The 15,083-nt window shown below is 32.1% G+C and overlaps 1 protein-coding gene across 1 annotated transcript in view; it reads left to right on the forward strand.

Annotated features, from left to right (window-relative positions):
- LOC111700700 (serine/threonine-protein kinase PLK1) overlaps window positions 1–15,083 on the forward strand; it is a 22,044-nt gene that overhangs the window by 917 nt on the left and 6,044 nt on the right. The window contains exons 2-7 of the mRNA XM_023471705.1: window positions 609–911; window positions 6,757–6,858; window positions 13,237–13,370; window positions 13,409–13,572; window positions 13,863–14,001; window positions 14,425–14,510. Coding sequence (XP_023327473.1) covers window positions 630–911; window positions 6,757–6,858; window positions 13,237–13,370; window positions 13,409–13,572; window positions 13,863–14,001; window positions 14,425–14,510 — 907 coding nt within the window. The 5' untranslated portion in view covers window positions 609–629. The remainder of the gene's footprint in view (window positions 1–608; window positions 912–6,756; window positions 6,859–13,236; window positions 13,371–13,408; window positions 13,573–13,862; window positions 14,002–14,424; window positions 14,511–15,083) is intronic.

Genomic DNA, 15,083 nt, shown 5'->3' on the forward strand with positions numbered 1-15,083 from the left:
GATAAATAGATAGATAGTTAGATAATTAGATAGATAGTTGGATAAATAGATAGATAATTTGGTATTGAAAATAAACATAAGTGGAGAAATCTCGTATCTTTATGTAAATAAAAAAGTGGAGAAACATAGAAACAGATAATCAAATAGATAAAAAAGTTGAGATACATTTTACAAACAAAATATTTGAGATATTTCAAAACGAGAAAGCTAAAAAATATTCTTGATCGACAAAAAATATTTAAGCATTTAAAAAGAGAAACATACATGCTAAAAATTTTTTTTTTTATAATAGTAACAACTGTAAATCTTTTTGTGAAAGAGTAGAAAAAAGGGCAAAGGATTACAATTTAAGAAAAATAGAAAATTTTTAAATGTGATAATTTTGAAAAAAAGATGAAATTGATGAGTTTGATAAATATTTTAATATCAATAAATGTAATAAGTAATTTAGTAGAACTGATGCAAATACTGCAAAAAGAAGTTTTTATGCAAATACAAAATTGCACTTTTTAATGAAAGATAAAAATCATTATTTTCGTCGTTTTCTTTAACGCCGTTTTAATTGAAATCCTGTCTTTTTATTGAAAAAAATAATTTTTTTTCTTTAGAATTGCCTGAGATTGATTGCTATGGGTCCGCTTGATCTCGACAATCTGTTCAGCATGAAGGATCGTCACGCTAGGAACATATACCACGATCAGTTGTACACCAAGGATCGATCCGAATACAAGGATCGACATTCGGACCTCAAGTACAAAGATCGCCACATAGACTCGCTGATGAAAGATCGTCACACCGATCTTGTATCGATCAAGGAGCGGGCTCTGCTGCAAGGGAGCGGGAGTGTATCTGGGAGCCCAGGGAGGATTCAAGAAAACCTGTCCAGAGACTCCGGTATCGGAGGTGTTAAGGTATCTTCAGAGGATAAAAATATTCGGAGGATAAAAATATTCGGAGGACAAAATATTCGGAGGATAAAAATATTCGGAGGATACAAATATTTGGAGTATTAAAATATTCGGAGGATTAAATATTCGGAGGATTAAAATATTCGGAGAATTAAAATATTCGGAGGATTATAATATTCGGAGGATTAAAATATTCGGAGGATTATAATATTCGGAGGATTAAAACATTCGGAGTATTAAAATATCGGAGGATAAGAATATTTGGAGGATAAAAATATTTGGAGGATAAAAATATTCGGAGTATTAAAATATCGGAGGATTAAAATATTCGGAGGATTAAAATATTTGGAGTATTAAAATATCGGAGGATAAGAATATTTGGAGGATAAAAAAATTCGGAGGATAAAAATTAAAGGGATTATCTACGTAATATGTACGTCTATAACCCTCAATTTAAAGAGACAATGGACGTTATTTTATTATCTATTCACAATTATTTGAAAAATAACTTTTTTCAATTTTTTTTCTTTTTCAAAAGATAATGATAAAATAATGGTAGCATTCCTTAATTTATTCAAAAATGAATATTTTTCTCTCAGATTAAAATCATTGCAATAGTCTAGCAATAAAGTACGAGTTCACCCCTGTTTTAAATATAGTTGGTTACTGTTCTATTTTAATATAGTTGGTTACTGTTCAATTTAAATATAGTTGGTTACTTTTCTATTTTAATATAGTTGGTTACTGTTCAATTTTAATATAGTTGGTTACTTTTCTATTTTAATATAGTTGGTTACTGTTCAATTTTAATATAGTTGGTTACTGTTCTATTTTAATAAAGCTGGTTACTGTTCTATTTTAATATAGTTGGTTACTGTTCTATTTTAATATAGTTGGTTACTGTTCTATTTTAATATAGTTGGTTACTGTTCTATTTTAATATAGTTGGTTACTTTTCTATTTTAATATAGTTGGTTACTGTTCAATTTTAATATAGTTGGTTACTGTTCTATTTTAATAAAGCTGGTTACTGTTCTATTTTAATATAGTTGGTTACTGTTCTATTTTAATATAGTTGGTTACTTTTCTATCTTTCTTATTAACATCATTGGCTACCCCTTCCTTAAAATATCATTGATTCTCGTTATCTATCCTTCATTTCAATATAATTGGTTATTGTTATATATCCTTTTTAATATCAATGGTTACTGGTATAATCCTTATTTTAAATATCTATGGTTGCTTGTTTATTTCATTCTTTTCATTGCCATTAATTACTGACATATGCACCATAATTTCAGTAGAAGTAAATATTTCCATTTACTGTTATAGCGCCGATATAAGGACTTATCTCTAATTGGATAAATGTTAACGCAATGCAATTTCTATTGGTTCAAAATAAAACACCAAACACATGGCTGAACCCTGATTGGATCAGATGCTAATGGACTCGGCATACTAGAGTGTATGCTATCCTTTTTATTCTGATTGAATACTGTTTAGTTTATATCCTATTTTCTAATATCATTGATTACAAACAATGTTTCAGTGGGCAATAGAATTAATTCTACTATTGGGGTTAATATCCCTCAAAATATATAATGAGGGTATGCACATGCGGGTATTGTGGGAAAGATTGTAATCGTAGATATATATATATATATATATATATATAGATATGTATATATATTCTGGTTTAATAGATAAGTAGATTGATTTGATATTTGTGTCTTGTTGAAACAGTATTTTGGAATTTACTTATATTTACTAAAATACAATTTTTATTGTGATGAAAAACTCCCAACTTTTGACAGGGAAAATTGAAGGGTGGAAGGGTGGGGTTCGGTGCAAACCACCTTTTTATTTAGCCTTTTTTTTAAGTAAAAACATATGTCCAGAATTTTGTAAATATTTCATAATTATGGGTTAGTACAAACCCATCATGTATCTACTGTTGATGTTTTTAATATTTTTGAATTCACGTTTTTATTTTGTTGGAAATGTTTTTAAAGCCTTCGTAGTTTTCTTTAAAATTTTTTAATTAATCGTTAGTGTTGAAAGATTTTGATTTTATACCAAAATCAGGTATGCCTATTTTTAGGCTGACCAAGTCAAACTTGATAAAACGTTAAAAAGATGTTATTTTTCAACCATTAATTCATTCATTTATTCATAAATAATGATTAAATTCGATATCTATCTATCCATACATCTATCCATCTATCCATCTATCGGTTATGGTATCTATTTTTATCCAGGATTTTTTGTGTTATTTTTTCTCTGATAATGAATAAATAAGTTTTTTTCTGGAGATAATAAATTTTGATGTTAATCCTTAAATCCATAGGTTTATAATAATGATGGTGTTTTAGAGCTAAGAAGTAGCTAGTTGATAGTTGCTAGGGTTAGGGCTTTAAAATAACCAGATTTATTAAGTTAAGTAGTTATGGGCTATACTTATATATAGCTTATACAGGGTGTCCCAATAAACATGGGAATTCAGTGACGAATTCGATATCGTCTTTTCAAATAATTCTTTGATTTAGTAAAGTGATACCTACTGAGAAAGCTGTGAGTTTCGTCTGCTACAGGGTGTCCCACATCATATTAGACCGAGAACGGGTCTAAATTACGATTTTCGGGACTAATCAGAAAATTTAGTTAGAATTAATCATTTTGAAATATAACATAAGGCTTATATAAGAATTTTCTTGCGGAAAATGATAAGTTTTTCGAGTATTAAGGGTTTATTTTGTCGTTAAAGATTGGAGATAATCTAATGATATGGGACGCTCTGTATGTTCACATTTTGTTTGTATGTTTTGACTGCATACGGTTGTACTTAGTAAAACAAGAAAAATGCAGTATACAAACAGAGTAAACTTGTCCGTCTTCACTGTTCATCTTGCGGATACATTATTGACACATCTTTACAGCCATTTACCGTTTTTATAAATGAAACTCTAGCAGACATGATTATATTATGGCTTTTGAAATTAGGTATTACAATGCTAATTTTTAACAACGACGATATCGAATTGGTCACTGAATTCCCATGTTTTTTGGGACACCCTGTACTATAAAGTAACTATTAGGTCTAGAAAAGAACTACTAGGTCTATAAAGTTACTGCTAGATCTATAGAGTAACTACTAGATATATAAAGTTACTAGGTTTATAAAGTAACTACTAGGTCTATAAAGGTACTACTAGGTCTATAAAGGTACTACTAGGTCTATAAAGGTACTAATAGAGGTACTACTAGGTCTATAAAGGTACTACTAGGTCTATAAAGTAACTACTAGGTCTATAAAGTAACTACTAGGTCTATAAAGTAACTACTAGGTCTATGAAGTGACCACTAGGTCTATAAAGTAACTACTAGGTCTATAAAGTAACTACTAGGTCTATAAAGTAACTACTAGGTCTATAAAGTAACTACTAGGCCTATAATGTAACTACTAGGTCTATAAAGTAACTACTAGGTCTTTAAAGTAACTACTAGGTCTATAAAGTAACTACTAGGTCTATAAAGTAACTACTAGGTTTATAAATATAAGGTTAGGGTGTTGTGTTGAGTTCTTTGTCAAGATATATACGAGCAAAAACTAGAATTTCTCTAGTCCGTCACTTTTCTACCTATCTATCTAACTATCTATCTAATTATCTATCTATCTACTTCTCTATCTATCTACTTCTCTATCTATCTATCTAACTATCTATCTATTTATCTATCTATCTACTTCTCTATCTATCTATCTATCTATCTATTTATTTATCTATTATCTTCATGGACTTAGCGATTGACACCCGTTTTCAAAAACAAAACAGTTTTTATTTGAATGAGATGTCAATGAAAACCTTTTTTTGGCAGCATCCTAGGCAAGCACTGCCATAGTCTTGTAACTAGGCTATTAATATTCGCACTTTGGACTTTAGTCATTTGATTTGATTAAGATTAAAAAAAATGCTTTTACTGGGATATCCTTGATAAAATTGCATCATAACATAAAAGTTATTTACATTAAAAGTTAAAAAAAATCTAATTAAAAACTTTTTTTTTGTGTAAAATTGAAAAGGACTGTAAAGGAAAAATAAAAGGGGGTATGGACTGAAAGCTAATCCCTTCAGCTCTTGATCGCGACCCATGAAAGTTCCATCTGATGTTCCTGTCTTAAGAAATTGATGTCAAATTTATACAAAAATTCATAAAAATGCATCAGAAAAACTCCCCCCGAATTTAAACCTTTTATCACATTCACAAGTGCACGAATAAATTTAATCGTACAACTGTTTTGATCAAACTGCAATCAATAAAATCCCATATTTTAACATATCAAATTTGTTTTCTAATCTATTTGTTATAGTAAAGTAGAGCTGGTTAGCGTCAAAATAAAAAATCATAATTCTTTAAAAAAATATTTGTTCACCCCGGAGACCGGCGGAGAGCTTTTCACTTTTCCTTTCTCTTTGTTTTTGCAATAATGATTGAAAAATAAAGAAAACATGGTCAATGTTTTGTTGACCTTTAGTTTACCCCTTGCAAACTTTTAAAAACAAACCTGCCCTTGATCTTTTTTCTCTCCTTGTTAAGTTGCTAAAACAACAAGTCAGGTTAAATATTCTTTGTAAATTGTGATTTTTAATCAAATTTTTGAAAAAGATTTTTTTGCAAGAAGATTGAAAAAATGTTTCAATTTGAAATTTCTCCCTGCATTTGAAGGAAGATCGAAAAAAGATTTTTTGGATTTTCTATGTTCAAGTAGTTCATGCAGTTCAAGTAGTTCATGTAGTTCAAGTAGTTCATGTAGTTCAAGTAGTTACAACACCCCCCTCTCTCTCCTACCCTTCCCTTCCCCTTTCCCAACACCCCCTTTTCTCCTACCCTTCCCCTCCCCTCTTTCTCCCCCCCCCACTCCTGCCCTTAATACGTTTTTTTTTATAGATTCCCTCTTCTATTCTAATATTTAATTAGATTTTTAAGTAGTTAAAAGTTTAATGGTATTTTTGATTCACAGTCTCAGTAACTCATAATTGTGTACATTCATGGTCTAAAGTTCTTTAAATTATAATATCTATATAACAAGTAAAAAATTTTTTTTTTTTTTCCAATCATAACTCCTCTATTAAAGAGCTGTTAAGAAGGAAAAAATTTATTTAATTTTTAACCGAATAAATAAGCTTTTTCATACTGTTGCGTAAAATTAAAACTAGAGGAGCTACGAGGTCACAATGTTGCATAAATTCTACCTTCCCCTGCAGTCTAATAGTAGTTTTTTATAACTCTTATTAAAGACAAAGGTTTAAAGGGTATACGCTGCTTGTAGCTCCAAATTACAGATATATGTGTAACTCTAAAAGGTCCAGCATGTGTGTTTAAATTGTTTATTTTGTAATTTGATATTACATGTGACATTTGTTTATCTATTCACCTATATATAAACAATTATATGTTAGATAAATATATTAACAGTTCTTGCTTTGTGATTCATTGAGTACTTTTGTCTGCTAACCTAGTTTAGTTATTATTATTATTATTATTATTAATATTATTATTATTATTATTATTATTAACTATTACTATTACTATTACTATTACTATTACTATTACTATTACTATTACTATTACTATTACTATTACTATTACTATTACTATTACTATTACTACTACTATTACTATTACTATTACTATTACTATTATTATTATTGTTATTGTTATTGTCATTGTTATTGTTATTGTTATTATTATTATTATTATTATTATTGTTATTATTATTATTATTATTATTATTATTATTATTATTATTATTGTTATTACTATTATTTTTATTATTATTATTATTATCTAGGATGGTTTGAATACGTCTGGTGAGAGTGAGAATGATATCCCGAAATATATTACAGATATCAATGATTGTAAAAACTACGCAAGAGGAAGGTTTCTAGGAAAGGTAAGAATTTTAACTAATTATCTTAGATATATATTTATATATCTATCCTTTTATCTATCTATTTGTTTCTAAATTCGTGTTTCTTAAGACATCGTCTAGCTATTTTTTTTTGTTTTTAAACTTTCTAGCTATATTTTCAAATTATTTATCTAAAATTATATATTATGCATCTATCTTTCTATCTATCTATCTATCTCTCTGTATATCTGTCTATCTATCTGTTTATGAACCAACTATCTATCTATCTATCTATCTGCTTATCAACCAATTATCTATCTATCTCTCCTCCCACCTATTATCCTATTGTTGAGTAAAAGTATGTAAGAAGTTTACCAAAAACATTTAATATTTAATTAAACTCATCTCACTTCACCTTCCCCTTTCCCAACACCCCCCTCTCTCTCCTACCCTTCCCTTCCCCTTTCCCAACACCCCCTTTTCTCCTACCCTTCCCCTCCCCTCTTTCTCCCCCCCCCACTCTTGCCCTTAATACGTTTTTTTTTATAGATTCCCTCTTCTATTCTATTCTTTTCATGGTTAAGCTGTGAAGTTTTTCTAAATAACCTTCCTGTATTAAATTTGACCCCCCTCCCCTCCCCCAATTATTTTGCTGCACCCCTTTTCTGTTATTTTTTTATATCACTCCTTAAACATTTCTACCCATATATAAGTATACTTGTTTTTTATCTCCATATTTCTTTTATTAACTCTATCAAGCTATATCATATCTTTACACATACCCCCCTGATCTCTCCCCCCCCCCCTCATCCAAGTATCCAAGTCATGACATGGCTTGAGAAAATACTTCGTTTCCTGTCTACCTTGGTAGGTAGGTAGGTAGATAGATAGATAGATAGATAGATAGTTAAATAGATATATAGATGGATAAATAGATAGATAGAAATATATATATGTATATTATATATATACAAATAGTTAAGAATTATAAAGCAATAACATAAAGCTAGTATGATATTAAGTGGATTACAGATTTTTATCTTCTAAGTAATACGGGAAAATTTTATCTCCTAAAGGGACCGTCCGTCCGTCGGCGTAATTTGAAGAAAGTGACCCTTTATTTTTAAAGGGTCACGTTCGATTAATAATGGCACCCTTGAACGTTTTTTCTAATCAAAATTGAAATAAGACATTTGTCTTCATAATGTTAAAAACTTGAGCATTTTGCTGCAGGAAAACAAAGAATTACCAGAATTAAACACTTATTATCCTTAGATAAAAGGTTTCAAGGAAGCCGTTGTGAAATCGACATGCATTTGCTTTAAATTACGACTAAAGTGTTATTTTTAAGCTACGAGTAAAACAATTTGCTTTGTAATGTAACTTCATCAATAACATGTTATATTTCACAGTTCAACGAGTCTCGCCTATCTTTCCGTTTTTTTCTTCAATTTACAGTCAAACATCAATATTCTACATGACAAAACATTTTTTTAAAAATGTATGGAGGAATAAAATGGGGTTACGAACAAAGCGCTTTGTCTTCTAATAACTTGCAAATATCTAAATGTTTGCTTTCTTTTCAATCCTTTTTTATTCTTTCTTTCTTTCTCTTTTAAATATCTTAACTTCTTTATTTGTGCCATCCCCCCCCCATTTTTTCCATTTCGTATGATCTCCCATATATCCTCTCATCTTCTTAAACTGTGCCCCCTGACCCTATCCTATTAATCTACCCTGGATCTCAGCTTACTTGTCTATTTACTTTACATGGTATCATCTCAACAATCAGGAGCCAGCCAGGGGATTCTTTGGACTGGGTCCCCGGGATCTCTTTAACCTCTTCATTTTCTAACTGTGGACCCTCAAACCCTTGATATTTTGGGCCCTTGACCCTCAAACCCTTGATATTTTGGGCCATGGACCCTGAATTCCTAGAATTTTTGGCCATGGACCTTCAAACCATTAATTTTCGGGCCCTGAACTCTCAAATCCTTGATTTTTTAGCCCTGCAAACCCCAACTCATCATTATATGGGCCCGGATCCCTTCGATCCTTGATTATTGGGCCCTGGAACTCTCAAATCTTGATTCTTGAGCAACAAACACCCTCCAACCCCTATAAATGGGTCAAGTTGGGGCCCTGGATTTCACTAACAAATTTTGATTATTTTTAGCCTTTTTTATGATCTCTGAATTTTCATGTGTTTTGCACCAAGATTTATATTTTTGTTTGAGAACTTTTGGAACTCCAGGGCCCACTGGCAGAGTGTTTAGAAAGAAGCGGCACTAATCCTTACAACCCATTTACACCCCCCCCCTTCCTCTTCGCGCTTGCGAGCCCGACCTGTGTGAACCCCTTCCACCCCCCCACCTTCCCCCCCTGTTGTGGACAAGTATTCAGATTTCAAGCTGAATTTCAAAACCTTCTCTCACTTTCAAGAGTTATTCAAAGGGAGGAATTCAGAGGCGTATCCAGGAGGGGGGGCTATGGGGGCCTAGCCTCCCCGGGTCAGTAAAATCTAATAGGTTTCCAGGGGGTTTTTCGACCCGAAGAGTGCTGTGCCCCCCACTCTGCAAAGAAAAAAAATTTAAGCCCTCGAGTTCCCTAAACAAATTTCTAAGAAAGCCCCTGGAGGAATTCTTTGTTCAATTGGATTATTTATTCAAGAGGTATTTTTATTTCTCTCTGCTATTCTTATTTTTTTCTAAAGTCATTTGGACAAAGATTATTCGTATGATTTTGATCTTCAAATGAGCTACTAGATTATCTCTTTAAAATTTTTACTTTTTTCATTTTTTTTCTATAAGAATTATCACCCACCTCTCCCCTCTGGGACTGTTTTTTTACTTTGATTTTTATGGGTTTTTGACATGTTTGCAACCATCGTTGGACGTCAAAAATACCCTTCTCACTCCCCCTCCCCCTACCCTCCCCACCATCAACCCCTCCTTTTCTACCTTCCTTCCTCCCCCCATCCCCTACGTTCACCTCTTCCTTATTTACATTCTAAGTATTGATTTATGTGACGGATAAGAATGGAATCTCACCTGTTTAAGATTTGAATAAAATAGACAGAGGGTGTTGCAACTAGGAAATTATGAATGAATGAATTAGTTGGAGGGAAGGGAGGGGGAGGGACCGGTTAGGGTGGGGGGTTAGGATTCATGTATTTAAAATTAATATTTATATTGCTATAACAACGTGATTTGTGTCATTTTTTTTAATAGAAAAAAAATCAAAAAATTAATGGTTTATGAATTAGACCTAAACAAGCCAGGCCAAAAAAAAAATTAAGCCATCAGATTTGCAGAATGATATAAATATAAAAAATTGCAAAAGATTTGTTTGCAAATAGGGGAGATGTGTGCAGAACTAGTACATTTCTGCATCTAGAGATATACACAGGATGGACAATAATAAATACAACAAAATTAAACTACAAAATGACTTTACAATTTTTTTGAAGAACGGTGTAAGACATGTTAAGTGATTAACTTTCAAACCTTTGAGCAAAGATAACAAAGATGTGTTTGTTTTACCATCTTATTTAACCATGGGTCTTTTTAAAAAGTGAGAAATTGTCATAAATCAAAGAGTTAAAATAGAACGACGATGATATCTGCTTACTTAAGGGTCTCAAGAACTGACGAGGGTCAACCCAGACCGAAATATATTTTCAATAAATGTGGAACTAACATATACACTTTTTCTACTGCCCTCTCACCATTACCGAATTTTTAAAGGGTTTAAGTTGTTTGATTCCGGCATTTTAATTGATATCACGTACGTTTTCAGTCATTTTTAAGAGATCCGATTGTTACATTTTATTTTCTTAATTCAATTTTAATTATCATTGAGAGCTGAGCAGAAATATAGAGAAATGACGGAAAAGTCTTAAAACAACGAGGAAAAATTAAAAAGAGATACGGATAAAGAGGAGAAATACGGAAAAAACATAAAAACTTAAAAACTTAAAAAACATGAAAAAGAAAGAAGTTTAAAAGTAAAAAAAGGGATTTATCAGTAAGAGAGAAAGAGTTCAAGAAAAGAATATTTAAGAACCTAGACAACATGGTAGGGGGGGGGATGCAAGTAAAGATAAGATATATTTTCTAGTGGGGGTAGCTCATACCCGGGGGGTCTTCACCCTTCCCCCCCTCCACTAGTTTAATTAGTTAAATTGAGGTCCGATGAGAAAAACTTCACGCGTGCAAAGCGTAAACGAATTGTGCATATTTGGAGGGGGGGGGGGGCTCACAGAAGCTGACTGTAGGACTAGGTCCATAAAGGTCATGTAGCTGACCTCAGGTCAATATGGGTCACTAGCTGAAGTGCCCGGTGTTGCCCGTGGAATAAAATTTCAGCCAATTTGGTCCAGCCGTTTGGCCAGTTATAGCTAACATACCTCAGAAGTCAAAATTGTTTGAACAACTAAAATTCAAAGATTTTTTCAGCACATATTACATATTTAAAAAAAAAATATAAACATTTATTTCTTTGCAATCATTTTCCTTTTAAAAAAAATATAGCACTTAACTGCAATATACAAATTATTAGATACGTATGAAGACATGATCACATTTTGCTAAATCGATGATAATAGATATTTTCTTGTATGCCGACATTGTGCTTATTAATTCACTGCGCTGATTTAGCAGATGTAATATGTATTAGAGCAAAGAGCTTTATTATATAGAAGATATATTTCTAGCTGATATCTTATAGTAGCTGACTATAGGTCAATATAGGTCATGTGACAACTCACACCTATTTACTACGTTATATTCTTGAAATATGCTTAAAATATGCAGTTTGACTCTACCTCTCTCAACCCTCCTTAAACTGTCCCCTCTATTCCACNCCCCCCCTCTCCCCGCCAATAACCCTCCCTTTTACTGCATTTTATGAGGTGTATAGTAGTGCTTTATTTTACAAAGTACACCTGAACCGTTTTTTTCGTCCTTGCCTTAAAAAATAAAAATTCGTTATATTTGTCTAAAATCAAAATGTTATTCCTGAGACAATTTTCAAATAGTAAAGATGCTTGTATATGTAGATTGAAACACTTTTAAATAAGTGAATGATGTATTTTAATATGATTTTTATTTCATTGATGTTCTAAAGTTCTTTTAATTAATAATGATGATGGTTTAATTCAATTTTCTTAGCAATCAAAATAGATATTTTTAAAATCATCTCTACCTATGCAGGCGCAGGGCAGTAGTCCTGTCCCCCCCCCCTGGGCATCCCAGGGGGTGCCCTGTCCCACCCTGGGATTTATTAGCAATGGTTAAAATCAGGTGTGGTGGGTAAAAAATATGCTTTCCCTCATCTTGAAATGGGTGTTTTCACCCTTAAAAAGTAGTTGAACATTTTCAGGCGCTGCGCGCCATTTATTTCTAAATTTTATCTTAGTTTTTCCCTTATATGTGAAAGCTCCTCCTCCCCCCTTTTTGATAAACAATAATAGCTTTATGCATTATGCATTATTTGGCATGTCTTCCCGCAACTACCATAAAGGTCAGAGAAGAGATTACATTAGGAGAGGATTAAGGGAGAATAAAGTTGACGGAGGACTAATGATAGTCTTTAGGAGACTACTCAGGACTTCAGAGAGTAATACAGAAACATACAGAGGGATACATTATAATATTTAGTCCTTGAATTGGGACTACAGTGGACTACAAAGGGGATTAGTCTCAGGAGACTACTCAGGACTTCAGAGAGTAATACAGAACTATACAGAGTGATACATTATAATATATAGTCCTTGAATTGGGACAACAATGGGCTAAACAGGGGACATGTAGTAGACTTGATATAGAATAATAGCTTTTTTAAGGCCAGGTGGGGGCAAAAATCGCCCAGGGGGGGAGGGAAATATTTTACTTGAAAATTATAAATTTTCATCTTTCTCGATTTGATTGATACTGAAGAGAAATATACTGGCGTTTTAGAAAAATTAGGACTTTTCCTAAGTTTTAAAGTATAATTTTCTTTTTACATTTGTGAACTAAAATATAAAATTTTATAGAAAGCTCTCTCGTCTCTAGTTAATTTCATACTCTAAAGCCAATCTGAATAGTAATAACATAGCTTATCAATCTGTACAGAATTTAACAGCTGTCTATTTATTTGTTTACATTTTTTATCTATCTATCTTTATAATCTTCAATTTTGATTAATTTGTTTACATATAAATCTATCTATCAATTATGCAAGCCCCCTTGCTCATAGCCGCGGCGCTCTGCCCCCTAGCCTATTCTAGCCGCAGCGCTTTGCCCAGAAAGTGTCTTGGCCTAACTTAACTTCTTCAGGCAACTGCCTATCAATCTATCTATCTATCTATCTATCTATCTATCTATCTATCTATCTTTCTATCTATCTGTCAGTCAATCTTTTTATATATCTTTTTAGGGTGGGTTTGCGCGTGTACATGAACTGATAGATCTCAGCAACAATAGTCTCTACGCTGGCAAAATTATTCACAAATCTAGAATCACCAAACCTCATCATAAAGATAAAATTACTAGAGAAATAGAGCTTCATAGGTAACATTATTATTATTATTAATAATATTTTTCTCTAGGAATTTATTGCACAAGAATGTAGTTCAGTTCATGAAAAATTTCGAGGACTCGGATAACATATACATCCTTCTGGAGAACTGCTCCAAGAAGTCCCTCGTCCATGTCCTCAAGAGCAGACACGTCGTCACCGAACCAGAGACGAGATACTACATGGACGAACTAGGTAGGCAGGCAGGCATTCATTGGTTGATTGATTGATTATCCTGTGGCTTTTTAATTAATCAATTTGTGGTTTGATCGATTGATTAATTGATGGTTTGTTTAAGCGATTTATTGATTTTTTTGATCTTTTATTTTGCTTGATTTTTTATTGATAAAATTTTATTTTAAAAAAGTTTAAAAAAAAGAATTTTCTTAAATCTGTTATTATTGTCGGGATCAATAACAAAATATATCAATAAGTAGCCTTACAGGTATCTATCTATCTATCTATCTATCTATCTATCTATCTAGTGTCTGGTGTCGAGTATATCCACTCCCAGAATATAATCCACCGTGACTTGAAGTTGGGTAATCTCTTCCTGACGGGATCTATGGGAGTCAAGATCGGTGACTTCGGGCTCGCGACACGGGTCGGTCAGGAGAAGAAAGGGTAAGTTATCGAGTCATAGAATTTTTTTGTAGCTATCTCTTTTATTGGTTCTGTTCATAAAATTGACATTTTAAAAGTCATTTCTAAAAGTTTGATGAAATTTTATCAAAGTTTGTTGAAATTCTATTAAATTTTGATTGAATTCTATTAAATTTTGATGAAATTCCGTAACTTTTGATTAAATTTTATTAAATTTTGATTGAGTTCTATTAAAGTTTGATGAAATTCTTTTTAAGTTTGATGAAATTCTTTTTAAGTTTGATGAAATTCTTTTTACGTTTGATGAAATTATTCAGTTAATCTTTAATGAACTTCTAGTAAAGCTTAATGAAATTTTAGCCGACTGGGTGGAAACTCGATAAATTCATAAAATACCTTGACGGATGTTTGAAATCTACTTTTATTTTACTTTGGGATATTCAGGACCATTTGTGGAACCCCAAACTACATATCTCCTGAGGTGCTTAATAAGGAAGGACACGGATTTCCTGCTGATGTCTGGGCTTTAGGTAAATATTCTTTCGAAGTTGGCTTTCAAAATGTGATTTATAATTGACGGTCGGTTTTCAAAATTTGATTTTTAGTTGTCTGGTGGTTTTTAAAATGTGGTTTCAAGTTTGCGATCGGGGTTGAATATGTGATTTTAGTTTGACAGTTATTTTTTAAAGTAGGATTTTGAATTGAAAAATTGGTTTCAAAATATGAATCTATTAAAAAAGTCAGTTTTTAAAATTTGAATCTTGAATTTTCAGTCGGTTATCAAAATATTAACTCTATCAAAAAATGTATGCCATGGACTCTAGGCTGTGTTAATTACGCTTTATTATAATATTATTTATGTACACTAGGCTGTGTTATGTAAGATTTATTAAAATATCTATGCACACTAGGCTGTGTTATGTACGCTTTATTAAAATAGGGTCTGTCCTGAACGGTTTTTGGACCCCTCCCCAGGCCCCCCCCCCCCCCCATCAATTTTGTACATGACCAAATTAGTATTTATTTAGCATTATTTAGGGTTAGGTTAAGACACTTTCTGGGCCGAGCGCTGCGGCTAGGATGGGCTAGGGGGCCGAGCGCTG

This window comes from Eurytemora carolleeae, unplaced genomic scaffold, assembly GCF_000591075.1.
Source record: "Eurytemora carolleeae unplaced genomic scaffold, Eaff_2.0 scaffold421, whole genome shotgun sequence".
Classification (NCBI taxonomy): Eukaryota; Metazoa; Arthropoda; class Copepoda; order Calanoida; family Temoridae; genus Eurytemora; species Eurytemora carolleeae.